Here is a 13825-nt window from a genome sequence, read left to right as displayed (position 1 = left end):
ATCGTATTGATGCACTATATTACATATCGTATACATTTCAGAGTCAATTAGCACGAATTTTGAGGCCCTGCGTAAACCCGTCTTTGGACTCGGGATCCGGTGGAGACTTTTCCTCAGGAGCCTGGCGAACCGTTTCCAGTCCAGGAACATCCAAGGTGGCAGAAGATTCAGAGGTCGGAATATCAATACCTTTCTCTGACAACCGTAACGGGTGCAGCTTCATGGAGCTTTCCAGCGGAGAAGTGGCAAAGTACTCACCTTCGGTTCCACTCCGACGCTGGCTATGCGGAGTCGGCGGGTCGGACGTCACAGTGGTCATCGTGGTGGCTTGCGTAATCACCGGAAGCGCTGGTGCTGCCAAGCTGATCTTGTTGATTGGGTTGCTCTCCTTGGATGCTTTCCGAGAAGACGAAGTGGTGAGAGAAGAATTAGAAGCGTTAATCTGTCTGGTCAGAATGACCCCTGCAGGATAAACGTTTTCATCAAGTGAAACTGTCCCTGAAGGCTGACTCGATGTGCTAGGAGACGACACCTGGGAGCCTGGGTCAACAGGCGGCGGCTTGTCCAACGAAAATGAAGCGGTTACCGGAGTGGTCACTATCGGAGCCTTGGTGGTGTCCGCAACCGGCCCAGTTGAGATAATTTGCTCCCACAAGTTTGTCCCAGCAGGCGAATGCGTGGAAGACTTGCGTTGCGAAAAAGGCTTATGAGGAGGCGCCATTTGTTCAACAGAGTTTAACAAATTAGTATTCGGTGCCAAAACTTGCGTTGGAGGAGGAACCTGCGGCTGTTTCAAAGAATCCACAATCAATGGGTTGAGCTTGTGAGAATGGCGCGAGTCCAAAGAGTCCCTGGCATCGTCTTTTCTTTCCTTCGATGCGACACTCACCCGCGACTGCGAGCTCATTCTATTATTTAAGATATCCGAAGACATCGAATTGTCTCTTGTTGTCGTGGTGGTTGTGACAATCTTGTTCAGATTCATTGTAGAGACACTTTCAGTCATCTTACTAATGATGCTTGCGTCCAAAAACTTGTTGAGTTTGAGCTGTGCGGATTTCGAGTCAAGAAGGAGTCTGGACTCGAATATGCCGGGTCTAGAACCATCAATTCTTAATTCGTTTCCGTAAGAAACCCCATTGAACAAGTTGAACAACTCAATTCTGTAACCCCTGTTACTAGCAACAGGGTTACCAACAAGGTACAAAGTGGTTAGTTTGACTGCATCGCTGTTGAGAAGCAATAGCGGTTTCAATTCCGTCACCTTGGTGAGCCTATTCTGGCGCAAATCAATTTTTTCCAATGCGTTCAGATTCTCCATACTATCAAGACTGGTCAGTTGGTTTCCACGTAAATTAAGAATCGTCAACTTCTGCAGCGCTTTTGGGAACGACTTTGTACTAGCAAGCTTGTTGTATGACAGATTCAAAGATTTCAGATTGGCGAGTTTCGATAACGCCTCTGTTGGCACCTCTGTCAGCTTGTTGTAAGAAAGATCCAAAGACGAAAGATTCTCCAGGTTCTGGAAAGCAGCCTCAGAGATCGTGGTGATCTTATTTTCTGTGAGCGAAAGGTGTTTCAGTAGCTTCCAATGCTGAGAAGGAAACTCAATGGGTGCAGACATCGGAGGAACCTGTTCCATTATTGGTAGAGGGTCAAGAGGAGGGTATCGCGACTTTTGTGGGTATTGATACTGTCTTCTGGAAACCAAGGAGAATTTGTCATCGACAGGGAGCCGCGACGAGTAGTAGGACGATGGGGGTGATGACTTCTCGGGCAAGGAGCCGCTGAAATAATGGTGGTATGAAGAGCCATAAGAACTAGAAAAATTCGAGCTTCCCGCTAGCGGAGGAGATGAAAAAGAGTTCCGCTTAGACACAGGAATAGCATGAGGAGCTGTTGAAGATGGCGAATGTTCAGATCCCTCAGAATATATGGATCCTCGTTTGTCAACGTCGTCATTGACCAACGAAACAAGCACATCATATGGATCGTTTATATGAGTGCGCTTTATGACTAAAAACCGGATATTCTCACTTAAGATATGCCAACCGTAAATCTCTTTGGGATCAAGGTCAGAAATCTCGAGAACTGAAAGATTTTTGAAGATCCTAATTGGAGTTGATGTGTCGAACGGATACTCTTCGTGGCCCTCTATTAATTTGGCGTTTGGATCATTTGCGAGTCTGAGACATGGGAGCTTGGTAAATGCAGAATATAAGTATTTCAGATCGCTGATTATATTTTCGCCCTTGTTACCATTGTAACTAAGGTTGTGCCACAGTGCAGACACGCTGGACATGACAGATTTGACACTGGACATGGAATGGATCGATTGTGCGTCCGATTGAATGGCTTTGTTGCGTTGAAACTCGCTCAGGAACGAAACGTAGTTGTTTGCATTTTCGGTGTCAATATTGTCAAGACGAATGTTCATAGGACCGACACTGATGCCAAGCTCCTGAAACTTACCCAGAAGAAAATAGAGATGATGTAATGATAGAGACAATCTGACGGGCTTAGTTGTTGGCTGCTGTTGGCGCGGTGTTGTACCTGATTTATCTCCTTGAACGGGCTTCTTATTCGTCTTCTTGTAGGCGATCAAGGCGTTGGCCAGTTGGCGCTCGTGCGATTTGATAAAGGTGGCCAAGTTATGGATATAGACGTCCCCGTCGCAGGTGTTTGTGCCCATCATGGGAGGAGCCAAAATGGAAATCTAGCTAAAATACGAGGTGATGGTTGTCCCCGTGACCACTTCTTGACAGGAAGCAGGGTATTTTTCTTGCCAGAGCACACTGGGAAGGATAATGGCTGAGATTGATTTTTACAAAACAGTGAAAACCAGTGTTTTTTTGTTTACAATTCTTATAATAAAATTTGGGAATGTTGCACGACCAGAAGAGTTCACTGCGAAGCGACAGAGCAGTAATCTGTAGACACTAGAGAGTCCTGTTCACTAACGGCTGCCCGCGAGGGGATCTCAGTGACAGGGATTCTGTGTCCGCTGGCATTTGCAGGCACAATCCGCTCGAAGATGCTGGCAGGAGGAATTGCAGAAATAGAAGCGTTGGTGTCAATGCTCCGCCGTCTTCTATTTCGAGTAGAGCTGGCAATTGTAATGACAGAGGATGAGTCTGCCCCGTGAGCCGTTTGGTGGGCAGATGACTGGCCAGTTGGAGTTGCTGTTCCAGAGTAATTGCTCACACTTGTTCCTGCGCCAGTGGTGCTACCTGCCCCACTTGATCCGCCAGGATTGATGAGCATGTTGTTTGGACCATAACTGCTGGCGGTGGTAAACGACGTGGGAGCTATAGAGGTCATTGCGGTCGACTTCACAGACGGATCGTAGTATTTGTAACTTGAATCCACTTCGTCAGCCTCGTTTTCGCTCTCGTCTGACGAATTGGATAAAATGGGTCTCGTGCTCACATTGTCAATGGTGGAATTGTCTGTACTGAACGTACTACGCTGATCATCCAAACTTTTTGTGCCATGAACAGAAGCTGTCTCTTGTCTTGTCTGCTGGACTGGCCGTTGGTTACGGCTTGGTCCTTGCACCAAAGTCGACGGAACTGGCTTGTTGTTGTTCATTAGCCGTTTAACCCACGAAAAACGGCCGCTTTTGAATGGCTCGCCTGAAGAGCTTTTGCGTCTGTGATCCAGAGAACCGCGGTTGTGATGTTCTGTATGGACCCCCACATACGGGGCTGTCCGTCCACCCGAAACATCGACCGAGTCTCTTTGCGTTTGAACAGCAGGTTCGGTAGACATCTGGTTAAAATCCTGGAAATTAGAATCGTAAACAGGAATGCTCTGTTATTAGACTATAATTAACTATCTAAATTTCTCGTTGACGGGAGGCTAATAATAAAGTTACCAGCCACAAACTTAATTAATTAAATTATCTAATGAGCAGAGATCCGCCTCCAAACTCCTTCCGCATTCTGGGCTTCGTTATCGACCCTGCCGATGTCCTTCTTTACTGCCTGGCATTCATCTTCCCACCATTGCCAGTGTTTTTTAGAAAGGGCTTCTTCAGCTACGAGTTGCTGATCGCCATGCTGCTGACAATCCTAGCCCATTTCCCAGGCCTACTCTACTCTGTCTACATCATTTACGATACAAGTCTCATAACCGGATCAGACCGCGGAGTGGAGACAAGACTCAGAGCATATGGCCAAGGCAATGGCGAATACGAACCTCTCAATGACGATCCCGAAGCTCAGCCCCGTGAAGTTCTGTCTCCTGTTCCGCAGAGACTCGGCAGCCAATTCCATTACCAAGACTCCGCTCCCGATGCGGAGCCTACCGAGGCCACTGCGGTGGGATCATCAGCCAATCCACCAAGTTACGATGACGCTATCAAAAACTCAACTTCGCCCCCTCCGCTTGTTGGAGACCATAAAGTTCAAAATGATTAGATAATCAGCAGTATGGTTTTTTTCTTCTTTTCTATTTGTACTACTGGCTGTGCAAAATAAATTTTTATACCTTTTAATGAAGATCAAGACTATTTCCAGGTCGTCAGATACCTATGTGCCTGTTCGAAATACCCAGGAAAGTGCACTCCCGCGTAACCTTGACCCATCCCTTCATCCTTTTGAGCGGGCCAGAGAATATACAAAGGCTCTTACAGCCACCAAGCTGGAACGGATATTTGCCCAACCTTTTATAGGACAATTGGGTAATGGACATCGAGACGGTGTGTATTCTATTGCCAAGAACTTCCACAGTGTCAACAAGATTGCAACGGGTTCCGGAGATGGTGTTATTAAGTACTGGGACCTCACTACAAGAGATGAACTTTACAGTTATAAGGCACATTATGGAATGTGTTCAGGACTTGTTGTGACTCCAAGTCACAAGTTGCTTTCCTGTGGTAACGATAAGACCGTGAAACTGTGGCAGGTTTACAACGAGGATTTTGAGCCGGAGCAAGGTGAGTCGGAGTCGAGCACCCAGGGATTGGAAAAAACATTTTTGGGAGAACATGCTTTCCAGTCTCTGGACCACCATTATAGCGACAGTTTGTTTGTGACAGGAGGAGCTACCATCAACTTGTGGGATATTAACAGAAGTCGGCCTGTCTCTGACCTTTCGTGGGGAGCAGACAACATTTCCACTGTGCGGTTCAACTTGACAGAGACGTCTATTCTTGCCAGTGCAGGTTCAGACAACTCTTTGATTCTCTACGACATCCGTACCAATTCGCCTACCCAGAAAATCAGAACCAGCATGCGCACAAACTCTATCTGTTGGAACCCGATGGAAGCTTACGTCTTTGCGTCCGCCAGTGAAGACCACAACGCCTATCTATGGGATATGAGAAAGATGTCTCGATCTATTAATGTTTACAAGGACCATGTTTCCGCCGTCATGGACGTTGATTTTTCCCCAACTGGTCAGGAAGTTGTCACTGGATCGTATGACAAGACCATCAGAATTTATGGATACAGAAAGGGACATTCCAGAGACGTTTACCACACCAAACGGATGCAACATGTGTTTATCACCAAGTTCTCTATGGATAGCAAGTACATTTTCTCTGGATCTGATGAGGGAAACGTTCGTATCTGGCGTACCAAGGCCAACGAGCGTGCTGGACCAAAGTCCACGAGACTTAGAAACAAATTGGAGTACGATGAGAAGCTGAAGGAACGGTACGCTAACATGCCTGAGATCAGAAGAATCCAGAGACACAGACATGTTCCTACTGTTGTGAAAAAGGCTGGTGAGATCAAGAGAATCGAGATCGACAGCTTGAAACGTCGCGAAAACAACGAACGCAGACACTCGAAGAACAAAGAGTACAAGAGCGAGAGAGAAAAACATATTGTTGGTCAGGTGCACAAGCAGTAGATAATTTAGTGGCCCAAAAAAAACAGTGCGGAAGAAATCCGCCGATTTTTCTTGTGATTCATTCAAGATATATAAACTGGATAATTTCCTGATAAGTAGATTAACATCCGCTAATCTTATTGTTGTTCAATTTTCTTTTGCAAAACCTAATATGAGCGGAATCAAGATTGCAATTGATAGGGGAGGCACTTTCACCGACTGTGTGGGTAGCTGGAATTCCGATTCTGGTCGCAAAGACGTGATCATCAAGCTCTTATCAGTGGACCCCCAGAACTACTCCGATGCAAATCTCGAGGGAATTAGAAGATTGATGGAAATCTACACGGGGCACAAAATCCCTAGGGGACAGCCTTTGGATACGTCCAAAATTGAGCATCTGCGTCTGGGTACAACTGTGGCTACAAATGCCTTGCTCGAAAGAAAAGGTGAGAGGTGTGCCTTGGTCACCACTTCCGGGTTTAAGGACATTCTGCGCATTGGCAATCAGTCCAGACCACACATCTTTGACTTGTCGATCGCAAAGCCGGAGGTTATCTACGACACTGTGGTGGAAATTGACGAAAGAGTCACTCTTGAGGATTTTGTCGAGGACCCAGAAAACAAGTTCACCAATCCCAACGGATCAGAACTAGTCAAAGGTTTGTCCGGAGAAACTGTGCGTGTTTTGAAGAAACCTAATGTTGACGAGATTAAGACCGTTCTTACTGCCTTGTACGGTACGGGTGTCAAGTCGCTTGCAGTTTGTCTGCTCCACAGTTACACATTCCCCGATCACGAGCTTTTAATTGGTCAAATTGCCAAAGAGATCGGATTCACGCATATCTCGCTGTCTCACAAGCTGATCCCAATGATCAAGTTGCTCCCACGGACAAACTCCTCGGTGGCAGATGCTTACTTGACACCGGAGATCCAGAAGTACCTCGCTGGTTTCGAGTCTGGCTTGAAAGATGGTCTTTTCAGTGCGGCTCATGGTAAGCACACCGGAGTGAAGTGCCAGTTCATGCAATCTGATGGAGGTTTGGTTGATGCCTCTGCATTTTCTGGTCTTCGTGCCATTCTCTCGGGTCCAGCTGGAGGTGTTGTTGGTTATTCCAAGACCTGCTACAACCCAAAAAACAAGATTCCATTGATTGGATTCGACATGGGTGGTACTTCTACCGACGTTTCTAGATTTGGAGACGGTAAGTTTGATCACGTGTTCGAGACCACCACTGCAGGTATCACGATCCAGTCTCCACAGTTGGACATCAACACTGTGGCAGCTGGTGGAGGTAGTATCTTGGCTTTCAAGAATGGACTTTTGACTGTTGGCCCAGAATCGGCTTCATCCCACCCTGGCCCTGCATGCTACCGTAAAGGTGGTCCTTTGACCATCACCGATGCCAACGTTGTTTTGGGAAGACTGGTTCCGGAATACTTCCCAAAAATCTTTGGTCCTAATGAAGATGAACCTCTGGATATTGAGGTAACCACCAAAAAGTTCCAGGAGCTCACGGACAAAATCAATGCCGCCAACCCTCATCTGCCTGCAATGAGCGTGCACGAGGCCGCCTGGGGTTTCCTCAAGGTTGCCAACGAGACAATGGCCCGTCCTGTTCGTCAATTGACCGAAGCCAAGGGTCACATTCTCTCCAAGCACAGACTGGTTTCGTTTGGAGGAGCTGGTGGACAGTGTGCTTGTGACGTTGCCGAGCTCTTGGGAATTTCACTGGTTTTGGTTCACAGATTCTCCTCTGTTTTATCTGCTTACGGAATGGCCCTTGCTGACGTGGTGGAAGAAGTCCAAGAACCATCGTCCTATATTCTCAAAGACGAAACTAAGGACCTGCTTGAAGCACGACTTGCAGATCTAAAAGAACAGGCTATCAAGTCGCTTGTGACTCAAGGATTCGAGAAGAAGGATATTACCTGCGAAGAATACTTGAATTTGAGATATCAAGGAACTGAGTCTGGTTTGATGGTTGTTAGAGACCAGGGCTGGGACTTTAAAGAAAACTTCTTTGCACTCCACAAACGTGAGTTTGGATTCGTCTTTGACAAAGACATCATTGTTGATGATATCAGGGTCAGAGCAATTGGTAAGGGGCTTGATAGAAAAGAAGAGTATGTCGATGACCAGCTTGAGGAACTTGCAAGCTCAAACAAACTTGTGTCTGTATCTAAGGATAAGGTCCAGTTTGTCAAGACAACTTTCTGGGGTAAAGACCATTTGGATACTCCTGTCTATAGACTGGAGGAGCTGGAAATTGGAACTCAGATCAAAGGTCCAGCAATTGTTGCCGACGGAACTCAGACCAACGTGATTCCTCCAAAATCCATTGCTACTGTTTTGGAGTCTCATTTGGTTATCGAACTGGCACAGGAGAAAAAAGCTGTTGCTGCTGGCGATCAGGAAATTGTTGTGGAGCCTGTTTTGCTGTCCATCTTTGGTCACAGATTCATGGACATTGCCGAACAGATGGGTATCTCTTTGCAAAAAACGTCTGTTTCCGTGAATGTCAAGGAAAGGCTCGATTTTTCGTGTGCATTGTTTGACCCTAAGGGAAATCTGGTTGCCAATGCACCTCACGTTCCTGTCCATCTCGGTTCCATGTCCACATGTGTTGCTACCCAGGCAAAACTGTGGGAGGGAAAATTGAAACCAGGAGACGTTCTTATCTCAAACCATCCGTCAGCCGGAGGAACTCACTTGCCAGATATCACTGTTGTGACACCAGCATTTGAAGGAGATAAGATCATCTTCTACGTTGCTTCTCGTGCCCACCATGCCGACATTGGAGGTATTCTGCCAGGATCCATGCCTCCAAATTCCAGAGAACTTTGGGAAGAAGGAGCCACCTTCTACTCCGAACTTTTGGTCAGCAATGGAGAATTTCAAATGGACAAGATCACCAAGATCATGCTCGATGATCCAGCAAAATACCCAGGTAGCTCCGGTACCAGAAGACTATCCGACAATATTTCTGATTTGAAGGCCCAAGTTGCTGCAAATCAGAAAGGTATTTCGCTGATTGGCCGTTTGGTTGACGAGTTTGGTCTTCCAACCATTATCAGATACATGACAGCTATTCAGGAAAACGCCAAACAAACTGTTTCCAAGATGCTTGATGTTTTGATCGATAAGCATGGCGAAGAGACTTTGAATTGCACCGATTTCATGGACGATGGTTCTGCTATCAAATTGCAAGTCAGAAAGTCCAAGACTGACGATAAGGTGATCTTCGACTTCTCTGGAACCTCCCCACAGGCAAACAATAATTTCAATGCACCAAAGGCAATTACTTACTCTGCCATTATCTACTGTCTGCGTTGTCTGGTTGACGAAGATATTCCAATGAACCAAGGGTGTCTGGATCCGATCGAGGTCATCGTTCCTGACAGTTCACTGCTTTCTCCAGATGATGGATGTGCTGTTGTGGGGGGAAACGTTTGTACCTCTCAGAGAATCACAGACACCATTTTGAAGGCATTCCATGTGATGGCCGACTCTCAGGGCTGTTGCAACAATTTCACCTTTGGAACAGGTGGAAACACCCCTGACGGAAAGTACGCTCAAGGATTTGGATACTACGAGACCATTGCCGGTGGTCACGGGGCGTCTGCTACGTGGGATGGAGTTTCTGGTGTGCACACCAACATGACTAATACCAGAATCACCGACCCTGAGATTTTCGAAAGGAGATATCCAATCATCCTTCGTGAATTCTCGATAAGAAAGGGTTCAGGTGGAGCCGGTCGTCACACTGGTGGTGACGGTGTTATCCGTGAAGTTGAGTTCAGAGTTCCTGTTACTGCGTCGATTCTTTCTGAACGTAGAGCCATTGCTCCACATGGACTTGCTGGCGGAGAGGACGGAGCTCGTGGAATCAACTTGTGGATTAAGAGAAGAAAGGACGCTGACGGAAATCCTACCGAGCGAATTGTCAACATGGGCGGCCGTTCGTCCGTGAACGTTGCCGCTGGTGACAGTGTCCGCATTCTGACTCCCGGTGGTGGAGGCTACGGCCCTGCTTCTGAGAAGGCAGAAAAGGTTCCACGGAAACAAGCCGGCCATCAGTTCACCTTTTCTGGATCTCTAGCTGCCAGAAACAGAATTCAGCTGGAGAACTAATAGAGCTGTGGTTGATGCTATTTAAATACTTTAAGGACACTGTTCAACTTCAGGACTAATTCGTCCCACTCTCCTTCGCACGTACTAAGAACGGTGATCGCGCCTCCTGCTCCACATCTGAAGCATCTCGAAGATGCAGTAGAGCAAAGATCGTCCTCGTAGTTGAACAACGAGCGGATTACCACACTCCAATCGGCACGGTTATTTACAGACCAGAATCCACAGACTCCTGAATAGAGTCCTCTTGGTTTCTGGTGCTCCAGTTCATGGAGCAATTCAACACTGCGTTTTTTAGGAGCTCCCGTCATGGATCCTGGTGGAAGAGAGTGTTTGAGCAGGTCGATTCCCGAGTAGTTGCTACCATGTAAATCTCCTTCAATGACAGAAACCAACTGGTAAACGGTGTGGTACTCCTCGACAGACATGAGTTTTGTCACCTCCACCTTGTTCAGCATCTGGTACAAGTCATGACGGATCAAGTCAACGATCATGAGGTTTTCGCCGAGTTCTTTGGGAATCTTTAATAACTTGCATGCTTTCTCGTAAGTCATGGTTGAATCTTTCTTAACGGTTCCCTTGATCGGTCTCATTTGACAGTGTTCATCGTCCCACGATAGGAACCGTTCTGGAGAAGATGAGAGGAGCTTGGCGTCTCCGAAATCAAGGTAGCAAGAGTACGGGGATGGGTTGTTGCTCACCAGACTCTTGTACACTTCCCACGGAGAGATAGTGTTGTCAATGTGAATCTTGCACTGTGTGGTCAGACACAGCTCGTACGAGTCCCCGGAATGCAAGTATTCTTGACACTTGTTGAAACTCTCGACGTACTGCTGTTTGTCGGGCATTTCAATTTTTGCAGGGATGTTGCTAGCAGAAACGGACGGATTGAGAGTGTTTAATTTGGCTGTTGTGTCGGCGATCCACAGGTCATCGTTGGGACGAATACTCACCACAAACGTGTGATTCTCGTTAGTGGCAACAAATCTCTCGGTGAAACACAATTTTGTGTCTGGAATTGGGCTCGAAGTGATTGGCTCGACATCTTGCGGAGCAGATTCCTCGTACGAGATGAACCCAATGAAACCTCCCATGAAGGGGCAGTCTTTCAGTTCTGGATCGTCAATGCGAGGCTGGAACTTTCTTTCAGCCATAAACCGAGAAACATAGGGCCACAAATCCTGGTTAACCGCTTCCGAAGCGCCTTTCCACACACCCACACTTAAACCGGAACTCTGAGAATGGGTGATCAGCTGACTGGTGTTTGGCTCTGGGAACCCAATTATGGTCCACTTCCCCGGTACAGAGGCACTGTTCAGCAAAAGAAAGTCGTCTCCGATCTCACAAACAGACAGGGTCTCTTTTCTAGACACTTTTTCAAACTGGAAGTCAAACTCTTTGGACGAGCTGAACTGTAGGATAAGCGGTTGGACATTAAGCAGATGTTTGTCCGCAACACGTTTCTGACCGGTTTTCTGCACAAGCTCGCCAAAGTTGGAAAGCATTTCAGCACCCATATTGGAACAGATGGATTCCGGGTGGTACTGAACGCCGAAGTGGGGATAAGTAACGTGTTGTGCTGCCATCAAACAACCGTCCTCGGAATACGCCAACGGGACGATATTGTCTGTTATTTCGGAGACGTAGATGGAATGGTACCGCACACTGTCAAATCCCGACTCAATTCCAGCAAAAAGACTGGACTCTCCTTGAAGACTTATCTTGCTAACTTGCCCGTGAACGGGCTCGTGCAAAAGCCGAATTTTGCAACCATTGACCAAACACAGACTCTGAAACCCTAGACAGATTCCGAGTATTGGAATCTCCGTATACTTGGAATAGAGATGCGGAATGATGCCAACGTCGTGGGACTGTTCTGGATTTCCTGGACCGGGCCCAACAACTATGGCATCGACTGAGCTAATTAGCCGATCTAGATTGTCCTGCTCAGCAGGCAGCTGGTAGGAGTCGTTGTGAACGGTGAACACCGCACACCCTGTCGCTCTCTCGATCAGCTCCCGAAGGTTGTAGGTGAAAGAGTCGTACGAGTCAACCAACAGTATGGACATCCAATGGTATTAATGGTGACATTTTTTTCAATGCGGCTCGAAACATTTAACTAAAAAAATTGTATCAAGCCGCACTCAAGTTAGCATGTCGACAACAAACATAGTCAAGAGCGTGGAGCCGTCTTTTGGCGCGCCTTTCGACATTGTGCTCACTCTTTCAAAGACGAAGCCGCTGAAGGAGAATATCAACACTGTTCCAATTACGGTCCACATCAGCACAGAACCGAACGCTGATCTGGGATGTTACGTTTATTCCATAGTCGACACCCGGACTCCTTCGGAAAACCCCCAGATTTACCAGACGCTACTTAACAACGCCTCTGAAACTTTGGTCGATCTGGGAAAACGACTCGGCCAGCTCGTTTCGAAAAAATACCTTGTCCCAAGCTACGTCAGTCTCAGTGGCCAAGTCTCAATGCAAGACTTCATGGGCCTGATCCAGGAAACGTTCGCTCTGATAGAAGAGAACTGGAAGATTAATAATGATTAATGAAATTAGACTATCTAACCTTTGAAGTCCTTGTAGGTCCATTTCTCGCTCACCTTTGGTGCATACTTGCGCTTCTGTTTCACAGGCTTTCTCGACTCAACCTTACCGGAGGCTTGCAACGAGCGCATTTGGTCGTACAACAGGTTTCCTTCCGGCTTGAGTTTCCGTAAACTATCGCTCAATTCGTCGCTCAATTTCACCTCCAACAGGCCTTCAACAGGATTATGCTTGGTACCCAGCTTTTTCTTCTCCTTGGCGACTTTGTCCTGTTTCGGTCTTGGCTGTCTCGACGTGATCTCATCGATCACATCTGGCAACTCCTCGATCTTCTTTATTCTGAGCTTGAGCTCCTTCAGGTCGTTCTCGAGCTTCACTCTTTCCTTATGCCTCTTCTCCTTATTTCTTTGCGTCTTGGTCTTTTCCTTATTTTTGACAGCCGGATTCAAAGACAGCTTGGTAACGTCGCTTGTGTCCTCTTCCTCTTCCTCTTCCTCCTCGTCGTTCTGATTATCGTCGATTTCGTCGTCCTCAAGATTTGCGATCAGGTACTGGATTTTTTCCTCGTGCGCTTGAAGAGCCAGTCTTTGCTCCTCCTTGGTACTCTCCTTAAAGAATTCCTGTTTGGTAAGCTCCTGCCAGCTCTCAAACGATGGATTGTAAGACTTTCCTTCGTGTGGAATCACCCCAACGTTTCTCACAGTGACAGGAGTCTCGGATAACGTCTTGGGAGCTTTGGAAGGAGCAGTGTAGCCAGAAAGACTTGGCACGTACTCTTTCTGTTCAGTCTCTGACCATGGGTCAAGTGCTTTGTCTGCCTTGACTAGTCCTTCGTCTGCGGCAGCAGCCTGTGTTTTCGAAACACCTTGGACTCTTCCGGCAAGCTGCATTAACTTGTGCACCTCTTTCTTCTCAACACCTTGAATCTTCTTCTTTTTCCCTGGCTCCAACGCTGGAACTTTCGAGCGCTGGTTGAGAATTTCCTGTGATTTCAAACTTTTGACGTTCTCTCTCTTCATCTTCTTCACAACTTTCTCGTCTGCCTCGTCATCTATAAAGAAAAGCTCTCCAGAGTCCACATTATCTATCTCGGTACCATGGTGGATGAGGTCTTCGCGTCTTTGTTCCAAGCCGGATTCGATATCGTCAAGATCAATATTCTTTCTCCAGGCTCTTCTGCCCTTTCTCGAGCTCTGTTTTGTCTGTGGCCGGTCCACTTGCATTATCCTAGCGATCTGAAAATTTATTTAGAGAGAAAAATATTTTTTTATCCGACCCGTCGATTCATGCATGCGGGTCTAT

The 13825-nt window shown here is 47.0% G+C and overlaps 12 protein-coding genes across 12 annotated transcripts; 5 read left to right on the top strand and 7 right to left on the bottom strand.

Annotated features, from left to right (window-relative positions):
- Positions 1-43: 43 nt before the first annotated feature.
- On the bottom strand, positions 44-2695 carry OGAPHI_004466 (uncharacterized protein; the record flags this gene model as incomplete). The annotated part of the gene is made up of 1 exon (XM_046205547.1): positions 44-2695. The coding sequence occupies one exon, from the start codon at positions 2693-2695 to the stop codon at positions 44-46; it is 2652 nt and encodes an 883-aa protein (XP_046061481.1).
- Positions 2696-2904: 209 nt separating this feature from the next.
- Positions 2905-3771, bottom strand: OGAPHI_004465 (uncharacterized protein; the record flags this gene model as incomplete). Its single annotated transcript, XM_046205546.1, has 1 exon — positions 2905-3771. One exon carries the CDS (start codon positions 3769-3771, stop codon positions 2905-2907), a length of 867 nt encoding a protein of 288 aa, XP_046061480.1.
- Positions 3772-3908: 137 nt separating this feature from the next.
- On the top strand, positions 3909-4421 carry OGAPHI_004464 (uncharacterized protein; the record flags this gene model as incomplete). The annotated part of the gene is made up of 1 exon (XM_046205545.1): positions 3909-4421. One exon carries the CDS (start codon positions 3909-3911, stop codon positions 4419-4421), a length of 513 nt encoding a protein of 170 aa, XP_046061479.1.
- A 76-nt stretch (positions 4422-4497) lies between these two features.
- On the top strand, positions 4498-5859 carry OGAPHI_004462 (uncharacterized protein; the record flags this gene model as incomplete). The annotated part of the gene is made up of 1 exon (XM_046205543.1): positions 4498-5859. One exon carries the CDS (start codon positions 4498-4500, stop codon positions 5857-5859), a length of 1362 nt encoding a protein of 453 aa, XP_046061477.1.
- OGAPHI_004463 (uncharacterized protein) lies at positions 5314-5706 on the bottom strand (the record flags this gene model as incomplete). Its single annotated transcript, XM_046205544.1, has 1 exon — positions 5314-5706. The coding sequence occupies one exon, from the start codon at positions 5704-5706 to the stop codon at positions 5314-5316; it is 393 nt and encodes a 130-aa protein (XP_046061478.1).
- A 151-nt stretch (positions 5860-6010) lies between the features above and the next one.
- Positions 6011-9970, top strand: OGAPHI_004459 (uncharacterized protein; the record flags this gene model as incomplete). The annotated part of the gene is made up of 1 exon (XM_046205540.1): positions 6011-9970. The coding sequence occupies one exon, from the start codon at positions 6011-6013 to the stop codon at positions 9968-9970; it is 3960 nt and encodes a 1319-aa protein (XP_046061474.1).
- Positions 6641-7233, bottom strand: OGAPHI_004461 (uncharacterized protein; the record flags this gene model as incomplete). The annotated part of the gene is made up of 2 exons (XM_046205542.1): positions 6641-7142; positions 7211-7233. 2 exons carry the CDS (start codon positions 7231-7233, stop codon positions 6641-6643), a joined length of 525 nt encoding a protein of 174 aa, XP_046061476.1.
- OGAPHI_004460 (uncharacterized protein) lies at positions 8531-9913 on the bottom strand (the record flags this gene model as incomplete). Its single annotated transcript, XM_046205541.1, has 4 exons — positions 8531-8806; positions 8918-9159; positions 9295-9564; positions 9652-9913. 4 exons carry the CDS (start codon positions 9911-9913, stop codon positions 8531-8533), a joined length of 1050 nt encoding a protein of 349 aa, XP_046061475.1.
- A 17-nt stretch (positions 9971-9987) lies between the features above and the next one.
- OGAPHI_004457 (uncharacterized protein) lies at positions 9988-12036 on the bottom strand (the record flags this gene model as incomplete). Its single annotated transcript, XM_046205537.1, has 1 exon — positions 9988-12036. The coding sequence occupies one exon, from the start codon at positions 12034-12036 to the stop codon at positions 9988-9990; it is 2049 nt and encodes a 682-aa protein (XP_046061472.1).
- Positions 11410-11769, top strand: OGAPHI_004458 (uncharacterized protein; the record flags this gene model as incomplete). Its single annotated transcript, XM_046205539.1, has 1 exon — positions 11410-11769. One exon carries the CDS (start codon positions 11410-11412, stop codon positions 11767-11769), a length of 360 nt encoding a protein of 119 aa, XP_046061473.1.
- Positions 12037-12121: 85 nt separating the features above from the next.
- On the top strand, positions 12122-12526 carry OGAPHI_004456 (uncharacterized protein; the record flags this gene model as incomplete). The annotated part of the gene is made up of 1 exon (XM_046205536.1): positions 12122-12526. The coding sequence occupies one exon, from the start codon at positions 12122-12124 to the stop codon at positions 12524-12526; it is 405 nt and encodes a 134-aa protein (XP_046061471.1).
- A 14-nt stretch (positions 12527-12540) lies between these two features.
- OGAPHI_004455 (uncharacterized protein) lies at positions 12541-13746 on the bottom strand (the record flags this gene model as incomplete). Its single annotated transcript, XM_046205535.1, has 1 exon — positions 12541-13746. One exon carries the CDS (start codon positions 13744-13746, stop codon positions 12541-12543), a length of 1206 nt encoding a protein of 401 aa, XP_046061470.1.
- Positions 13747-13825: the final 79 nt, after the last annotated feature.

This window comes from Ogataea philodendri, assembly GCF_020536065.1.
Source record: "Ogataea philodendri strain CBS6075 chromosome Unknown scaffold2, whole genome shotgun sequence".
In the NCBI taxonomy this organism is placed as follows: Eukaryota; Fungi; Ascomycota; class Pichiomycetes; order Pichiales; family Pichiaceae; genus Ogataea; species Ogataea philodendri.
Note: the sequence above shows the minus strand (reverse complement) of the source record. Positions and strands in the feature narration are given on the sequence as shown.